The sequence below is a fragment of the Halyomorpha halys genome, unplaced genomic scaffold (assembly GCF_000696795.3).
Source record: "Halyomorpha halys isolate HHAL.00 unplaced genomic scaffold, Hhal_1.1 Scaffold898.1, whole genome shotgun sequence".
Lineage (NCBI taxonomy): Eukaryota > Metazoa > Arthropoda > Insecta > Hemiptera > Pentatomidae > Halyomorpha > Halyomorpha halys.
This window is the reverse complement of record NW_027112804.1, coordinates 125,692-141,049: the sequence shown is the minus strand read 5'-3', so window position 1 is coordinate 141,049 and position 15,358 is coordinate 125,692. Positions and strand designations below refer to the sequence as shown.

General features: G+C 28.7%; 2 protein-coding genes across 2 annotated transcripts in view; one reads left to right on the top strand and one right to left on the bottom strand.

The window, feature by feature from the left end:
• Nucleotides 1–5,926: 5,926 nt before the first annotated feature.
• DNApol-alpha50 (DNA primase small subunit) lies at nucleotides 5,927–13,038 on the top strand. Its single transcript, XM_014430542.2, has 8 exons — nucleotides 5,927–6,613; nucleotides 6,683–6,839; nucleotides 8,794–8,969; nucleotides 9,038–9,236; nucleotides 10,692–10,899; nucleotides 11,777–11,982; nucleotides 12,144–12,307; nucleotides 12,387–13,038. The coding sequence occupies exons 1-8, from the start codon at nucleotides 6,511–6,513 to the stop codon at nucleotides 12,404–12,406; spliced, it is 1,233 nt and encodes a 410-aa protein (XP_014286028.1). The 5' UTR covers nucleotides 5,927–6,510; the 3' UTR covers nucleotides 12,407–13,038.
• Nucleotides 13,039–13,167: 129 nt separating this feature from the next.
• cn (Kynurenine 3-monooxygenase cn) overlaps nucleotides 13,168–15,358 on the bottom strand; it is a 15,027-nt gene continuing 12,836 nt past the window's right edge. The window contains exons 5-7 of the mRNA XM_014430518.3: nucleotides 15,182–15,322; nucleotides 14,854–15,015; nucleotides 13,168–13,320 (exon numbers count right to left, since the gene is read on the bottom strand). Of these exons, the coding sequence (XP_014286004.2) occupies nucleotides 13,234–13,320; nucleotides 14,854–15,015; nucleotides 15,182–15,322 (390 nt within the window). The 3' untranslated portion in view covers nucleotides 13,168–13,233. The remainder of the gene's footprint in view (nucleotides 13,321–14,853; nucleotides 15,016–15,181; nucleotides 15,323–15,358) is intronic.

The window sequence follows — 15,358 nt, the reverse complement described above, 5'->3', positions numbered from 1 at the left end:
CTATTTAATTATTTTTTCAGGCTGAACAAAACTTTATTTTAATTAGAATTTGTTAAAACTTATTCATACTTGTTATTATTAATCCCTGATACATTTTTAAGTTTTTCAAACAGTAAGTTTTTATTTTTACGATGATAAAAAAGTGGTCATTTGATTTGCTAAGAACATTGCTTTTGTTAAGCAACTGTTTGAACCTCAAACCCCATTGAATTGGAATTGTCCATCTTTCAAAGTTGATGTTTTTGTTAGGTTATCATTAAGGTTGAATTAATTTAAAATTGATTGATCTCATACATGGACTAGTTGTTACATCCATCAGAAATATATATATATATATATATATATATATATAAGTCAGGTGGGTAAAGAATATTGTTTATGTGTGTTCGAATGCATCTACATATAAACAATATTATTTTTATAAGTTTTAGTTTAATAGTTTCAAACATCTTTTAAAGATTCACTCAAAAATGAAAAATTAAATTAGTTTTTCTTAAACTTTATCAAAATTAAGCTATACCTCTTTCAATTTTTAGATACATGCTCAAATATTTTGTTATCATGGCATACCTTGTTTTTCGGTATTAATTTCAGTAACAGGAATTACTTTTTACTGTTATCTTTGATCAAGCTTAATTTCATAAATTAAGGTATCATGTTTTGTTGGACAAAATGATAAATTGTACCTCATAATTTCCTTCAAATGTGATAGTAATTTGATTAATTATATAGATATTTAAGAGAGTTTGATGAACTTTCATATTATTAGTATTTTGTTGTTTTATATGAGATTACTTTCCTACCGCTTTAGTTTACAGAAAAAGTAAACTTGGTCAATTTTATGGCTGTATTTTAATTAGCTTAGTCCTATTTGCAATATGTTATGAAACAATTGTTTTTTTTGACATAAAAGTGGAAAGTAATCTCAATTTTTAGTGCACAATGTAGTGTATTGAATTTTTAATGAAAATGAGCCGTTTTGAAGCTCACAAACAAAAAAGAAGGGCAGGTATAACAAATTGTTAATGCATCAAAATACAAAAACTGGTGTATCTGTCTTCTACTTTTTCACATTAGGTTTTTTATATTTCTATTAATGAGATAAACTATTTTTATATATTTCTATCGCTATATATTTTATTTTCCAATGAGTTATAGAAATAAAATCAAAATTTATTTTCATAGTTATTTTAATATTTCACTTATATTGATAGATATTAATATAAATGCAACAGTAATTGTTGGTTTTATAAATGATTTCTATTATCTTGAATATTTTATGCTGTAGCACATTGTTTTTCATTTTTATGTTTTGTTTTGTATGTATATTAAGTAAGCTGAGCAACAGTCATGGGAACTCATTACTCTTGTAATTACTATGATAAATAGTGGGACAGTGTTTCGTTGTACAAGTGACAAAGAGGTACTATTCTAATTAGAATGTTTTGTTCCTCTCTGTTCTTTAAATATTTTTTGAAAGACAACTTGGAGCTTTTACTCCTTTAGATGTATATAGTATTTTTTTTTGTATTGATTCATTTATCTGATGTAAAACTTCTTAAGTGATAGTTTTTTGTGGATATTGTCGAACAAAATAACTAGTCATTGGAAATGCAGAACGGCATTCCAAAAACATTTGGCTATGGTTTACTATATGTTTGGCTATTATTATTGGTGATATAAACTTGAGTTACCAATGATTGTGGTTAGCTTTGTAGTGAAATTGAATGATGTACGAAGCAGCTCTATTTTTATTTTTTATTTCATAACTTTTGTTTATGTTGTAATGTATTGTCAATAAACTATATTCAACTAAAGAAAGTTGTTTTAGTTTTATCTTCCTCATATAGTTTTATTATAATGAGGTTTAAGTTTAAAATAAATGCTTCTTGTATCAATTAATTTCATTATCAATATAAGATTTCAGAGTAATTTAATAGGTTTACTTTGTTATCTCCTTGTAATAATTTTTTTGTTGTTTTCAAATAAAGATTTTGTATCTTTTGTCAATTCTACTTTCATTAGTATAACCTTGAATGATTTTACTTTATGTACCTTACAAAAATGCTCTTGGCCAACCATACCAAGAGCCTCGTGATAATAATTTAAAGTTTGTGTTAATTGGACCTTCAATAATTATGTTTTTATGGCTATTCTAGTTTAGTGTTTCCGAAAGCTATCTCTAATCCGAAAGCAAGTCTTATGCTATGTCCCATATTGTCCAGTAAAAATAGCTTAAAATTTGACTGTTCCTAGAACTGACTAAATTAATTTTTGCCAACAGATTCATAAATAAAAATTCATGAAAAGTATGATAGTAAAAGCTTACAACTCAAGCTGTTGGCTTATTGTTAATAACTCCCAAAGTATTACAAGTAGCTGAAATATCATTATAAACTAATTGATAATGAAATGTCACTTTTATTGTCATAGCAGTAGCTAAGAAAATTAATCCATATTTAATGAGGTACTCAAAACGGGTTCTGGACAATACAAAAAGGATTTCAACTACCAATTAAGCTCGAAAAACTATTGAATGCCCGATATGGTGAGATGGCTGAGGAATTTCAAGTTCTCTATAATCCCATACTTTTCTGAGATATGATAAATCAGGAGTTTGGTCATAAAACATGATTACTGAAATTTTTAATGAATTGCAGTTTTTGGTGTCATCTGCTTTTTTTTAAGGCTGGTTACAAAAATTGTTTAAAGAATCTTTTGGAAATTTGTTTTCTTAAAACAATAATGTCAGTGACAACTGGTTGAAGGTCAAATGTAGGAATTAACAAACAATTTAGGATTATAAAAGTTGTAATTTTTGCAGTTACCACATTTGATGACCAAATAACCAAGTAAATCCATTTATGTACCTAATAACAATACCAGAAAAATCTTGTGCAGTTCATGCATCACACAACTTTCCCTAAGTTTTGAGTAGATAGGTGAGCTCATGTTCAAGTTATCCCTATTTTTGTGACTCAAAAAAAAAATCTAAGACGATAAAAAAAGGAGAATTTTTGAACAAAACATTATTATTTTGATATGAAAATACAAACTTAGGGTTCTTGACATGGAAATATCGAATAATAACTTTTTTCCTTCCAGGAATACAACAGTATAACAAAATATAACAAGCCTGGAACACGCTTACAAAAGATCTTATGGTATCTCAGCTTTTCCCGTCCCAATAGGATGCATGGGCGTTCGTCGGGATTATTTCTAGTTATTAATATTATTATAGCTTTAATTAGACCAAGATTGTCGCCATGAGATTAAGAAATCCACAATTTAGCTATCAGGCCTTATGAAGTTACGAAGAAGAGCTCCATGTTGGTGGGGGTAAATAACCACTATTATAAAGTGATATCGTTTGCTAAATAACCACTATTATAAAGTGATATCGTTTGCTCTTTTCTGATAATGACCTATTTTGCTCTCCACCTATAAAGTCAGAAAATCGTTCGAGACTGAAAAATCCATTCAGCTGTTCCCAAAATATTAGCGGAAAAGCCATAGGAAAATAAGAAAATTGTTTTCCTTTTAGCCTACATCTACAAAATCAGAAAAATCAATTGTGCCGGTCACGAGATATTAGTAAAAAAACAAAAGTTGAAAAATGTTCACACCAGTATTTATTAGTTAGTTAGTTTTGAAAGGGCGTTTAACAGTTATTAGAGTCTACATATAAACATTAAGATATTCGTTAAAACCGGAAAATTTCATTCTACCGTTCACGAAATAATAATAATAATATATTGTATATAATATAAATATACAGGCGTCAAAGTTGGACTTTAGAGCCTTAATGTAAAATACAAAATAAAAATTAAACTAAAATAATGAATGATGAATAATGAATTTGAAAAAATAAAAATGAACAACAATAATTAACAGAATATATAAAAAAGGAATATAACAAATCAAATAAAACCATATGTCATATCGTAAAACATAAGATGACTTCTGATAATAAATAAAAATAAAGAAAAAAAAATCAAAATCAAATACAATTAAACTGAAAATAAGAAATGAAAAGTACAATTTTTGCTAATATACATATTTACAAGTATGAACAACATTCTGAAACATAAAATTCAGAGAAGATATGAAACTTATTTGGAACTTTTAATTGTTATTCTTCCGGCATTGGGTGGACGGAAGGTCGTCGAAGATACGTGATTTGATGATTGGAAGGGTATTAGAACTACGAATAAAGGAGGGAATAGAATACCATAGGGAAGAGGAACAGATAAGGAAAGATCTACCAAAGACTACGTTTCGATGTGCAGTTACATATACATATAAGTCTACAGGCCGTGAGCGGGAATGCACTGAGGATTTAAATTGAAGGATATCAGAAATGTACGATGGACGGCGGGATTGGATAACTTGATAGAGGAAGGAAGCAAGAAAATATTTACGATGGAAGGAGGGATAAAGGCACTTCAACTCTTCATAAAATCGGGTGACAGAGGCGTCCCTGTGGACCCCAAAGATGAATCGTTTAAAGCAATTAATTAACCGTTTTAATTTTGCTTCGAGATCCCCAGAGACACCCCCATAAGCCACACAGCAATAATCAAAGTGGGGGAATATTAAGGAAGTAACAAGGAGCCTACGGGTTTCAAAAGGAAGTAGGTGACGAAGATAATTTAAGCGCTTTAGGGTGGAGAAGGTGCGATGGGAAATGTCGGAGACGTGGTTTTTCCAGGAGAGAATTTGGTCTATAGTGGCACCTAGGTTTTTAACTTATGAACGAAATTGTATTGGATTGTTGTTTAGGAATAAGGTTTGAATATGAGGGATAGTTTTCAGGAGGTAATTGGTTCCTATTACGATTGCCTCTGCATTCAACGTAAGCTTGTTTTCTTGTGCCCAGTGACTAATTCGATTTAAGTCTTCTTGAAGCTTCTCCGTGGCAACCAGTAGGTCAGAAGGTGTGAAGGAAAGGTAAATTTGTAAGTCATCAGCATATGTATTGAGAATGTCGGATAAGGGTGGGAAAGTCATTGATGTGGATAGCGAAAAGGGTGGGGGATAGCGATGAACCCTGAGAGACACCACAGATGAGGGGTCGAGTTATTGATGGATGTTTATCAGAAACCACTACATACCGGAAAGGATTGAAACCAGCACCTAGCACTGTTGGGTAGAGGAAGAAATAGTGGTAGAAAAGTGAAAAAAGTAGGGAATTTTGACACTTGTTTTATTTTTAATTAATTATGATTAAATATTGTATTACTTAATACAATATTACCAATATTTGGACCAATAATTAATAATAATTAGCCTACATATAAAAAGTCGGAAAATCATTCGATCCGAAAAAAAATCTGTTCAGCAGTTCTTGAGATGTTAGTAGAAAAGCGAAAAAAAAGTTGGAAAAACTTAACTCTCTTTCTATTTATTCGACCTCTAAATATTCAGAAAATTGTCTGATAAACTGGAATGTGCGGAGAAAATATCGCACAAGACACATATCACGAGTAAGATGCCCACGATGAGTCTCTTTCGCTTAAATTTTATTTTACCTCGTCTATGAAGCGCCTTACTATGCAGGTAATTTTTTTCCCTGTAAATTTACAGATTTGGTTGTTAATTTTCTTAACTTATAAAAATTAATGTGGAGTGTTGTTCTTCATCACAATTCCGGGACATTAATTTTTATTGTTATAAATAGCAAACTGGAACTATCATTAAGTTTAGGGGAATATTTAACGGATATTTTCAAACGCATACTCAAAAATATTCTTATGATCAACACCAGACAGTTAAGTTAGAACTTCAAGAAAAATGTTTTCACGTCAGAGATGGGCAAAAATTAGCTATAGTTGATTGCCATGGATACGACCCTTATTCATGAATGAATCATTGATAAATAAATATCGTATCCATGACAATTTTTGCAATTAGTTTCATAGTTTCCCATCACGGGTAGCATGTCATAACTGATTAGTTATCAAGAATTTCATCTTGATTATCAAACAGAGAAGATCGAAACTGCAATGGGTGTCAAAAATCCAATGACCTAGTGCAGTTTTGAGAATGCTGCTAGTTTGCATATAGTTACATGTTGTATTGTAGAGGGTTGCATTCCCTACTCTGCTTCAGACGGAGAGTGAAGCCAAAAAGAGGGGAGTTGACCAAACCCTTGGAGCTCAAGTTTACGTTTAGTTTAATAGGAAGGTTCCATATTCTAATGTAAACTTAAACATAAAGTAACCACTAATTGTCTTACTTTTCTGCCACGCACCTAGAGTTCACCAAAATGGCCTCTCCATTATACTCCTTGCACCAAGCAATAAGGGTTACATTTGTATATTGATGCTGCACAAACTTTTTATTCCTCTTTGTATAGACTTAGCCCGCCTAAACTTGGAAAATACGAATAGATTGTATAACCATCTGAATTTTTATTTGTTACTTGTTTTCTGGTATCATTAGATATCTTTTTAATCGTCTATATTTGTTTCATCTTTACAAGCACCTTAAGTAATCAAAGTTAAAACTATGGTTCAGTTTTCTGTGGAACAATTGCCAGAGTTATTAGCTGTGTATTATAAGCGCCTATTTCCTTATGAACTTTATTATAGATGGCTTTCTTATGGTCAAGGTAATAAATCGTTGCTTATCAGATTTCTGTTTTTGTTTCTAGATTATCAGTGCTATTTTTATTTTCCAGTAAATCCCAATTCGTTCTGTAACCGAGAAATGTCTTTTACATTGGCTGGTGAAGTTTATATCAGATATCAAAGCTTTGACAAAATTGAGGACTTTGAAAAAGAATTAATTAGGAAAATTCCTGAAAAAATTGATATTGGTGCAATATACAATGTTAAGTAAGTATTACATTGCATTTGAATTGTGAATTATACAAAGAAAGTGATTACTATTTTACACTTTCAAGTGCCTGGGTGTTCATCATCTACACATATTATATTATTATCAATATTATACTTTAATTGTAGGTATAATTGAACACTCTTATGCAATAAGGAACAAATCAAAACTTGTGAAATTGTATTTTTATAATCTATATCAATAATTATAGTTTCTCAGCATTTTTCTTTATCACTATTAGATTAAGCCTTGGGTTTTTCATGCAAATTGACAAAGTTATCGATATAGTTAATAAAATAACAAAAAAGTTATTGATTCCTTATTGTTTATTTGGGTTTAATTATATTCTAAAGCTTTATGTTGATGTTCTTTAGTTTTAATTTGTAAATTTATCTTTTCAAAACTACCTCTATCTAAACTTATTTAAAGTTGATATGTTCATATAATGTTGCCTTAAATACAAACAAAAAATGCAGCATTGCTACTAAATTATTATCAATTTGTCAATTCACTGAGTTATGCTCTTTTTTTTTTTTGTACGAAATTAAACATTTAATAGTGACTTGGATGTCAGAGACTTAGGTAGCAGTTAAATAAAACAAATTAAGTTACTACAGTGTAACTTGTTTATAAGAAACTATTATCCAAGGGACTTTGTAATGTTTGAGTTTCTCATAATCAAGTAGACATTTTTCCTCCCTGATGGGATAGTACGTACATATTACATATTTAGAGGTTTATTTATTACTAAATCTAAACAACTGAATTGATTATACTCAACATTTCCAATATATACTTCCATATTAATTTATGAATCAATTTATTTTAAAATCAGATAATTTTTTTACTCTTGTGCTTTTTGGGAAATATGTCTCAGTTATCTAATCTCTTTTTGAAGACTTGGTCAAATATCAATTCCTCAGAGTTTTGAAGGCAATAGCTGCATCTCTGCGGATAACTAGTTTTAGTATGATTTCCTCTTCCTCAACATCACTCCCATCCTTATCATTGTTGACAGGATATTATGAACGATGTCTATGATTTGGAATTTCACTTATTGCAACATCCATCAGAATGTATCTCCTTGGATTTTTCTACAACGTTATTCTAAACTAATGTTGGCATTCGAGTAAATCCAGATAATTTTTGTTTTGTAAACAAAAAACTAACAGCCAAGTAAATATACTTGCGTGAACAACCTTTCCTCTTATATCTGAGGTTTTCTTATAAGTTGCTTATAACAGAATAGTAGAGCATAGAATATCCATCCATGGCCACTATGCCATAGGATTAGTTTAATAATGTTATAAGCTATGCTTTTAGATTGGTATAACTTCTAGTTTATAAGATTAGTCCTTTAGAACTTTAACTCAAATCAATTATGGTGTGGTCTTTTATGAAATTGTTATGTATTAAAAAAATATATATATTGGTAAGTGAAGGTAAAAAAAAAACAATGAGTTAATTCGGAATCACTATGTAGAAATGAGTTTCCTTTACTAACATTTGACCTCATCTCATAGATTAAATTGAGGTAAATATAATAATTGTTATTATTTAGTTGTTATTTTAACTTCCTAGTTAACAAAACTCACAAACTTAGTTTATTTAAAATTATACTTCTACTACAATAGCCAAAACATAATAATAAAAATTTTGCAACTTGACTTATGAGTTTTAAGCTTGATGATTTCTTTTTGGAGAAAATAAATCAGAATTTCAATTATATGTATATTAACAATGCTTATAAACCATTTTCTGTAGGACATAATATAATCAATTGCATAATCTCTCAAATTAATATTAGCGATTCTCCCTAAATCATTATAAGAATAATATTTATAAAAATAGAGTTATTAGAATGTAAATTGATCAACACTATTTCATTATGTATACATTTTGAGTTGACTGGAATAGTTGTGAAAGAGCCAATGCATTAATTGTTTACCTTAGGCCGAGACAAAAAAGAATGGCTAGTAGTTTTGAAGTAGAAGAAAAGGAATTGGTTTTTGACATTGATATGACAGATTATGACAGTGTGAGAACATGTTGCTCTGAGGCAAATGTTTGTTCTAAGTGTTGGAGATTTATGGCTCTTGCAACCAAAATTCTTGATGCAGCTCTGAGAGGTAATAGTACTTTTTATTGACCTATTCAGTTTATGTATCTTGTTTTTTTATTTATTTTTTCCTTTTAGATGATTTTGGATTCAAGCATATATTGTGGGTATTCTCTGGTAGAAGAGGCATTCACTGCTGGGTATGTGATGAAATCGCTAGAAAACTTGATTCTAAAGTAAGATCTGATTTGGCAGAATATTTACAATTATTGACCCGAGAAGATCATACTGGAAAAATTGCCCACCTTAATTCAGAAAAAATACATCCTTCTATAAGGTAAACCAAAATGCTTTTTTAAATTTTATGTTTTATTCTAAATAATTAGCACCGATTTCATTTCATTGATTTTAAGAGTAATTAGGATAGTTTTTAGTCAGTCTTATGGTTGTATTCTTTATTTATAAGTGTTTTACTATTTTGAGATTGTTATGAGTTTCTTATTATGAATTGTCTGACTTTCTGCATCATACAAATACTATCAGGTAAGGGCCAGGATTTGATTTTGGAATCTCGTAAAGGCGTTTATACATTAAGCATATACACTGCAAATCTCTTGATTTGATGTATATGAAAAGCTTTACCCCAGTGGTCCCAAATGTTCACTGATCTCTCAACATTTCACTGCAACACTTTCCTTACAAATTGAAAATCCTTCCCTCTCCTTGAAGAAGTTCTCTTTAAAAAATAAAAACAAATGAATAAATTTAATTTATTTAAAAAAAAGTTTAGATATTGGTTGAAAAAGGAATTATGTTATAAATTATCTTTTTTGTTGTGTAAATTGATCTTATTTTGTTTCCTTTAGTTTTCAAGAGAAAATGACAAATTAATTTCTCGTTTCCTAGTACCATATTCTATAACAATATCTCTACCATATTTATCAAGTTAATTGCTTGTGATATTTTCCCCACATTATTATCAACCATCTTCTGGTAAAATTTGTTTTTTTAAGCACCATTGATGTTGAATTTTGAAATTCATTAATTTTAATTTTCAAATTTTCTTAGGCCCTTAACAATTTCTCTAATACATCTTTCAGGTGCTCAAGAATAATCTACACCTCTGCTGAATTCTAAGTTGTTGTTCATTGGCTCACTGTGTATGCCTCTTAAGAGGTTAGAATTGTGAAATTAAAGAAAGTAATAGATTTCTTGAATAAAATCTTACAATGCTTGCAATGTTTAATTATAATTATTTGATGATAACCTGGTTAAAAATCCATTTTTATTTTACTTAATTTTTAAATAAATTTTAATAATCATATTGATTCCAGTCATTTCTATTGTAAGTGTTCTTTGCATTTAGTAGAGATTTAGAAATTCCTGTTAAAATATTAGTTCTGTTTATTTTCTGTTTGACGTATTGATATAAATGTATGTATGTTTTATTACATAATGAAATGAATATTCTGTTGTCCATCTTTAATTTTTATTAATTGTCTGAACCCATTTTTGAGCCTGCTAACACTATGAAGCCAATATCATAAAATTTTACAGTTGTCATTATTCTTCTGAAGCAGGGATATATTGTGGGATAAAAACAAAAAAAAAAAATGCTTTTTTTTCCCCGAGAGCTGATTTCCCTGAGAATTTTTTTTTATTTATAAAAGTTTAATCTTTGAAAGATATTCTGGCATAAAAAAATAAAAATCTCTCGAAATGATCATGGATTTTCGTTGCTGTAAATGTTACATATTTAACAATGTATAAAATTATTATTTTTTTTTTTTAGACGTGCTTTAGATATTATTGAAAAGGACTTTGAATCAGGGGTTGTAGAAAATCAAGATATTTTGGGCACTAAAAGTCGCATGAATAGTGTTTTGGCTATGATGGAAGAAGGTCTTCAACAGGAAGTAGAAACTGCATGGGAAAGCGCTAACACTTCTTTAGAAAGATGGACAGTTTTCAAGAAAATATTCAATGCTCAACAAGCCAGTGTAAGCTCTTAGGTTTGATATATTTTACAACAGGGAGAGGATGAAAGCTTCTGCCTGTTTTTAGTTTTTAAAATTATTATAATGGAACTGATTATTTACAATTTTACCCCTATAATAGGACTCAATACATTAAAATAGTACCTTATTGTTTCCAGTAAGGATTAAGTGTCTGTTTTTTCTTTCATATCTTGGTGTACTATATATTTATGATCTCACCCTATTACTTATTACACCTCGCTCTTAATCTTTATAATAAATATAATATAAAATCCCTCATATTACGTATTGCACATAAATAATGTTCATCTCTCACTCTTTATTGATTCTAAATTTGGCCAGTCTAAACAGAACGCCACTTTTCTTTTATTGAGGTCTTACCTTAGGATTTAAAAATATGTTTTAATTGAAAACAATATTTTAATTATTTTTTCAAAACAGATTACTTAATGAAATAGCTCTGTCCCATCTCTCATTTCAATGTTTCTTTACTACAATATTTTACTGAAAATATTATATTTATAAATTTCATCAAGACTATTCAAACAAAATTAAGAATTAGCAAACCCCCTTCAAATTGGAGTGCTGGCTGAAAAATAAGTACCAATTTTTGAAAATTTGAATTGTGTGGGATAACATTGGTATGGATCTTTTATATTCAGAGTAGCAAAATTTATTTTATTTCAGTTATTTTTTGATTAAATGAGTTATTATTTATTTAAAAGAGATTTTGCTCTTTCTATTTATTGTGGCTTTCTTTCTTTATGATGTTTAATATTATTTAAATTTATCTATCTTGTTTTTTTTTTTTTATTTGATTGTTTATTCTTAGGTAAAGATTTATATAATGTATTAATAATTATATGTCTTATCATTTCAGAATAAATTAAAAAAGCGCAACAAAAATTTAATTGATGAATTAATGCTACATTTTTCTTATCCTCGTCTGGATATAAATGTCACCAAAGGTTCTAACCATCTTCTGAAAAGCCCTTTTTGTATTCATCCTAAAACTGGTAAAGTTTGTATACCATTTAATCCTTCTGCTGTTTCATCATTTGATCCCAGTGCAGTTCCAACAATTAGGTAATTAATATTACTTTTTCTGGTTTATCTTTGAGTTTCAAGAATTTGATAAAAATTACAATTGGTTTATAAAGATTTCATTATTTTGTTCATGATATAATGCATATATATTATAAATATATCAGTATACAATGATGTAGTGCTAATATAGTCTTCTATAGTGATCTTGTTGAAGAAATACAACAATTCGATGCAAAACAAGGAGAGGCTAAAAAGAAGGGTATAAAAGACTATCGTAAAACAAGTATGTATAAAAGTATTCAAGTATTTGAAGAATTCTTGAGAAAACTGGAAGAGTCATGGAAAAGTAAAAATATTGGTACAGGTATGATTTTTTTTTAAATAGGCAATATTTTATTTTTTAGGTAGAAAAATAAATTGATAAAATTTGTCTCCAATTTTAGTTGAATCGATGGATTTTTGAAGTGGATGTTAAAATCTCTTGGATTCGTTCTATTTGGTTGCCTTTGATGGAAGGTCACATGGAAAAATGTTTATGTAGAAGATCATTTTTATGTGAAATTTCATCTTAAATGAAATCATCGTGTAATGGTTTCTCAATTTTTAGTGTTTAATTTTGTTATCAATCATATTTTTTTATTCTTGTAAATAAACGTGTATAAAAATTTTGATTGTATTTGTCGAGCCTTGAATTATTTATTATTTAAATATCAATTTTATTTTTATAAATTAATTTAATTGCGAATTTCAAAAAGAGTTCTCTACCAAAAAATTTAAGAATTGGGATTATTTTCTCTTATGGATTCTTCCAATAGACTACACATAAGCTAGCTGTGATGTCAGAAAGTAACCACAGTCAACGGTACAATCTAAGTACTATATCAAACACAAAATAAAACTGAACTTTTTTTGTCTGATGTGCAACTATTATAAAGCTGCAATATAAGTTCATAAAAAAAGAATTAAAAAGTCTATTTTGGATAAAGCTAGAGATGAGCTCTTTATGACATTTGGAATTCAATTATATTCCAACATACAAAGATATTCTGACATTATGAAAAAGTCATAAATGATTTTGCATTGAAAATGTTCTTTAAAAAATCACTTGGACTAACTTTTATAATGCCTATAAAAGCTAACTAAGCAGTAATGTGTAAATAATAATAAAAATAATTTAATAAGTTTTTAAAGAGAATAATAAAAGGAATGAATAATGAAAAAAGAAAAGAAAAATAAAGTTGTAAGTGATAAAAAACAAGTTATTTTATCTACAGAAAAAACTTCAGCTTCTTAACGGGATTGTTTCCACCAGAATGTGTACCATGAAAAGGATGTAAAACCACCACAAAGAAGTACACAGAAGATATTTCTAAGTATCTGTAAACAAGCAACAAAAATATTAGCCATTTTATATTGAAACAGATACCTCTGGTAGAGCATTTCTTCAAAAAGACAAATTCTACCTAATTTATCAATGCTTGTGTGGTGCTGTCAGTATATAGAATGATATAATTGATTTACAGTTGAGTAATAAGAAACAGCTATCTCGAAAGACCTGTTATTGTACTCAATGAGACCTATAGAGTTAATAGCTCTCATGGAGTTAATATTGAAGAGCAGGATAGAGACCCTGATTCTGCTGAATAGTATAAGACAGGTCATGTACCATTTTCTCAGTTTAGTATTCAGATTAAACAGTGTTTGATGGCAGACATGAAAAAGATTATCATATAATCTCTTTTATCATTCTTAAAAACCTAAACGTCACATTAAGTATACTGTGGCACCTTTTGAGGCTATCACTAGAATAATAATCGTAATGAAGTGATCAATCTTCCTCCTACAGAATGGGCAGTTCTTTTGTTTCTTCTTTCCTTCTCCGATAAGTACTCCTTAGTTATGAGTAGTTCCCTACTCGGTAAGTACTCTCCATTTCGATATTTATAAACTGAATTGTCAATTTTTGTACTCTGAGATGCTGCGCCGAACTGTTACACATCATGTGAAAAATATTCATTCAAAGGAAAAATACTTGTTTGATTAAAAGGGATAAATAAATCCCTTTAATAATTTATAAGCTTAATTAGTGTATTTTTTTAAATTAAAAAAATGTTTCAATTATTTATGTTTAACTTTTTTTTTGTCCTTTTCATGGTAAAAAAAAAATGATTAACTTAATTATAAATTAAAATTTAGGTAATATTACTTTTTTTTTTAATATATTTTCTTTAACATATACTCAACAAAGTCTACTGGCAAGCATAATTTGATTGGTAAAGACCACTGGAGGTCTTTAAAAAGTTGGAAGTAATTTTCTATAAAAATAAAAAGAAGCATCCTTTTTGGTATTAAACATTTGCAGCATAATTACAGCTTTACATAGGTGACAGCAGAAAGCTATTCATGTTGAGGTAGAACTAACTCCTTTAGGATTTTTACCTAAGAGCTGGAATTTAATATAAAAGTAAAAGCAATTAATTTTATTTTATTTTAATCAAACAATCCAAATTGTTCCTTGTTGAAATATATACATTGTATGCTCAGGAATTTAAAATAAGTTTTCTTTATATTGTTAATAATGATATAGAAAAACAAAACTTTGATACAATGCAAGATCTTTCAACTTCATTAAAAGCAATTGTTCTGTTGTTTTTTTTTTAAAGTACTTTATGCTTTATAATGTGTATATAGTTATTTGTTTATTTTTTCACAGATTCAAAGGATTAAATAAAAGTGCATACATAATTGGCATGAAAAAAATTGTTATGGTTACTATTTTTAGGATTATCACGGTCTTAGTTAATGAATAACAGTTGAATCCAAAAAATTCAAGATAGCTAATGTAGATTAAAAAACAGTAAGTATCCTAGAAACATTTATATTGAAGTAATTAAATAAAAAATTACAAACCAAATTTTGACGTTTTCTGTTCTGTAGACATTCTGAATAGGTTATGTTGGTAAAAGTGATAGACTGGTACAATGGAATCCATTTACTTGAGAAAATCCAATAAAGGATATTATCTAACTTTTTCCGGAAAATATAAGACCATTCCGTGACAAGCTGCCTCATCTGGAGAAAACAAAATGTTAAAAATTCATTACTTCATACAAAAAGGTGATATTTTAATTTATTTCTTTAATGAAAGAATCCAAGGTTTTTATTCGCATCAAAACTGGGACATAATGAAAACACTGGAATTATTTTTTAAAGAATTTCATGAAATAAAAAAAAGTACCTCACTATAATTATACATAGATAAGTTACAGATTGCTTCCGCATTTTTCGATCTAGTTCGTGAAAATAGACCTAGAGCCTCTTCTAAATCCAAGCCCTTGTTGTGTATGAATTCATCCAGAATACGGCAGTCTTCAAACCCCTGTAATATATGTGTGTGTATATATATATATATATA